This window comes from Mus pahari, chromosome 17 (assembly GCF_900095145.1).
Source record: "Mus pahari chromosome 17, PAHARI_EIJ_v1.1, whole genome shotgun sequence".
Classification (NCBI taxonomy): domain Eukaryota; kingdom Metazoa; phylum Chordata; class Mammalia; order Rodentia; family Muridae; genus Mus; species Mus pahari.
The window spans coordinates 32,218,852-32,222,993 of NC_034606.1; the positions used below are offsets into that span (position 1 = coordinate 32,218,852).

The window sequence follows — 4,142 nt, forward strand, 5'->3', positions numbered from 1 at the left end:
GGGTCTTCCCCAACAAAGTTATCCAATACTAAGTGGTCATCCCTAAAAGCACATAAACAAGTAATGTGATGCAGTGTGAGCAGGTTGTACTTAGGTATGTAGGAATATATGTGTACACACATGTATGTAAATATAGCAACGATTACTGAAAAGGGGACCATACATTTGAAAGAGACCAAGTTACGGATGCATGTGAGGGTTTGGAGGGGGAAAACGGGAAGGAGAAATAATGTAATTATGTGATAATCTAAAAAAGAAACCTAAAAAAATATTTAAAATATCAAAATAATAATGAGAAACAAGCAGTTTAGTTACCCATATATAGTCTATAATATATTATATATAATACATATGTGTTATGTATAAGTATATATACAAAGTATATAAGATACATATATATTATATCCATAAACTCTACAACAGATTTTCTTCTGGTGGCTATTTATGAGTCATTCTTATCCATTTATATCCCATAATTTTTTTTCTATGAAGTAGTTCTTTACAGTGGGTACCCTGAGTTGGAAAAAAAGGAGTGTACTGAGCGTAAGAGGGTACTGTGAAGTGTTTGGGTCCTGTATCTTAAAAACCTGGGAGCATACAGGCAAAGTGATAAGTACTTTATCAAACCAATACCCTAACATGGTAAAGGATCCAGGCTGAAAGAGAGGCAGCCTCCTAGCAATTTAGGCCTGCCACCACCCCCAGGCTTGAAGGGTGACAAGGACTTTGTTGTTTCTCTTTTTTTTTTTTTAAGGCTGTTTCTCTTTTTAGTGACACAGGAAATCATAGTGATAAAGATCACTGTGAGTTTACAAGCTCACACCTGCTTGTCCTTATTCTCTGAGATGCCCCATTTTACCTCAACCCAGAAGTAACTGCTGTTGAGGACCTGTGCACAGGAAAAATACGAGAATAACATGTGCACACCACTTGAGTCTCACTATGACTTCATGAATAAACAAACTGAGTTCAGAGAAGAAAACAAGCAGCCCAGGAACAGAGTACAGGCCAAAGCCGTCCTAATGCCACAATCTGTATGTCAAGATGCTGCCCAGGCCTGTGATTCATGTTTGCTCTCAGTTGAGGGAACTATGGCTTGCCCTATCCTTATCTTCCTATCTCAGGGAAGGCATGACACAAGGGAGCAGACCACAAGCCAGGGTCTCTACATGCATGTGGGAGAAAAGGAATAGATCTATAGCAAGGTAGTTGAGAACAACATGGGCTATATGGCCATATGTTAATTAAAAAAAAAACAAAAAACATGGCTCACCTTTCTTTGTTTCACTCTCTCGAATCATGAAGCTACCAATCTTTGTGTCTGGCAGCTGCAGCAGTTCCTCAGCCTTGTCCCTGCCCAGTCCTTCAAACAGCCAGCTAAGAGTAAAGAGGACAGCCTTAAGTGTCCACAAGAAATCAAGACTTGCTAACTCTAAAGTAAACATGTCAGAAGCCAGTTACTAGAAAGCTGCCAAAATTACACAGATGAGGGAAGTCAACTGTTGTTTCATTCATTCATTCATTCGTTCATTCATTCATTCACTCTGACTTCTTTCCAACAAAGTGCTCTGAGTAGCCACTTGTGCCCAGTGTTGCATAAGGAGTGACTGAGAATATGTACTGTATATGGTATTTCTTGCCCTGTTTCTCGGCACTGACTAGAGCAGGACCTGATCTTATTACATCAGGTTGGTACACTGTGCGGATCTTTCCTGGACACTCTGCCAAGGCAACACTCCGTACGATGCACTGTTCTGTTCCCTTACGGTATCTATCTAGGGCATCTGGGGTGTCCTTGGTGGAGGTTTGGGAATAACACAGTGGACCTGGGGAAGGACAGAGGTGCAGTGCAGTCCTGCTCCTGAGGAAGTGGCGCTCTTTTGTGAGGCTGCTCTTCGTGTTTAAGCATAATCGTCATTGTCTGTTTGTATGTTTCTCACCGTTTTCACCTAGCAATGGGAAGCGATGACTGCTATGCTACACAGTGGCCCAACACAGCTGGGAGTACTGCGTTCACAGAACAGTGACATACATGACACTCATAGTAGGACACTCTGCCCCAAAGCAACCTGTGTCCAAACTCAGTGGCCTCTGCTTCATTTGCATGCTCACTCTGCCTGAGTCTTGCCAAGGGGAGGTGTGCTGTTAACAGGTGCGGTGTTCTAGAGAAAGGACACTGGTCCTTAACTGGCTGTTAATCCCCAGGTCTAACTCGGGCTGTGGAGAACAGTAAAACCTTGGGCTCACTCTCTGCATTATTTGTAAAGGCACATACAGGCAGAGGTTGAAGCACACAGGCTGAGCCCTCCTGGGCACCAGGATCCAGGACACCACAGGTGCAAACGTGGTTCCATTTACCTGTGGCTCCGCATCATGGTCACTTTCCTTGTTAGAACCAGGATATGCCCTACTTAAAAATTATCCACTTATTCCCAGGTACAACAAAATACACAATGTATTAGTTTTAGTGTATACAGACAGCAAGTATTTGTACGCCCAAGCCCTTCTTAAAGTCATATTCATAACTGTGAAAATAGAACAGTATCAAGACCCATGTAAGGATGTAAGTTGTCTTAGTATATTGCTAGTGTATTAAGGATACAATAGCAAATCCTTACCTAGATCTCCTAAACAGGTAAAACTTCTCCTCAGGCTCAAAGAGGAGCCTGAGGACCAGACTGATTAAGTAATTTTTCCAAGTTATCATCAGTTGAGAGGGTAAAAGTTTACATTCTGAGGGGATATGCAGTTCCTTAGACATCCTAGTGTCTCGTGTCTAGCTTTCTTTTTTCCATCTATTTGATGGGCTGATAGGGCCAGGATTGTGTTAGTCACGTGGCATCTTCCCACCTCAGCTCCTACAATTGCCCTATGCCCTCAGTATGATGGGACATGTTGGTATGGGTAACTGAGGAACGAGCGAGCCTCTGGTTTTAAACAGTGTCTAACTCCAATCTCATTGGATGTGACTTCCATAGCAACCACCTCTGTTCACCTTCCTGATTGTAGCACAAGTGATTAAGATTACCAGCAGCAAAATCAAGAGCTTGAATGTTTTCTTTCCAGTGATCCCTTGAACAGCAGCCGTTGTTTGCTTCATTTCCTCTCTGCTGTGCATGTCCTAGCTGAGGTTTTGCCCTGGTATCTTGACAGAGGAGGAGCCTGCAGCTTGGCAGGCTAAGTCATATTCCCAAGGCCCCTCCCGCCATGGCAGAAGGGAAGCCTGAGTGTTAGTTTGGTAGTGTCAAAGCCTCCCAGGAGTCCATGAATTCCTGCCTGGCTGCAGGAGCAAAGAACCTATGTGCTGGCTGCACCTCGGCCAGTGACTGCCTTTATCGAGGGAACACAGCCAATGCTTACAGAAGTGTGCTCCCTGTACTGCCCAGCACCCACCACATTTTTCTGGGACCTCCACTTTAGCAGTGTAAGTACCATTCTCCCCATCATCCTACGCTGTGATCTCTGCTGAACAACTGAGAATACACAGGGCTGAGAAACTTGCCCTTAATCTCATGGTCAGGAAGGGACAGAGGCTAGACTTGAACTCCCAAAGACTGACTTTTAGCCCCTGAATTAGGCCGCTTCCTAGAGTGGTCCTAGAGTGCTCAGGTAAGGCAGGAACACTATGTCTGAGGAAGAAGTTCCAACTTGCTCCATTTTACTGCTAGGGAATCAAGTCCCAGAAAGTGGGAAATATTACCCTAGGGATGGGGTAAAACCATCCCTTTAAGCAGTGCTTTCTTTCCACTGTACAGTGCTAGAGCTTATTTAATCACCTGAGTCATCCATACACATCATGGCTAAATGATACTGTTAAGATGTATACTCACCCATGGTACACTCTGGCCACACATATCCCTGGAATATAACTTTCCCGGCCAGTGCTGAGAGAAATGGCTTTCCACCAGCCCCCTTCACTGTCAGGACAAAGCAGAAAGGGGAATATGTATGTGTAAATGATAAAGCCAAAGATGTAGTCATCAAACTAGCTCACTGCCACTTGGGACACTCCTCTTTCATAATCTGTCAACACCTCTTAGACCTGCATTTCTCCAGTTGAAAATTTAGATTTCCTGTGCCTGTGTGTGTGTGTGAGGGAGAGAGAGAGAGAGAGAGAGAGAGAGAGAGAGAGAGAGAGAGAG

The 4,142-nt window shown here is 44.0% G+C and overlaps 2 protein-coding genes across 5 annotated transcripts in view; one reads left to right on the top strand and one right to left on the bottom strand.

Annotated features, from left to right (window-relative positions):
- Tg (thyroglobulin) overlaps positions 1-4,142 on the top strand; it is a 180,530-nt gene that overhangs the window by 116,364 nt on the left and 60,024 nt on the right. The window lies entirely within an intron of this gene.
- Positions 1-4,142, bottom strand: part of Sla (Src like adaptor) — a 33,276-nt gene that overhangs the window by 8,800 nt on the left and 20,334 nt on the right. For all 3 annotated transcript variants that reach the window (XM_029548225.1, XM_021216476.2, XM_029548224.1), the window contains 2 exons: positions 3,831-3,917; positions 1,274-1,377 (listed from right to left, as the gene is read on the bottom strand). In XM_029548225.1, coding sequence (XP_029404085.1) covers positions 1,274-1,377; positions 3,831-3,917 — 191 coding nt within the window. The remainder of the gene's footprint in view (positions 1-1,273; positions 1,378-3,830; positions 3,918-4,142) is intronic.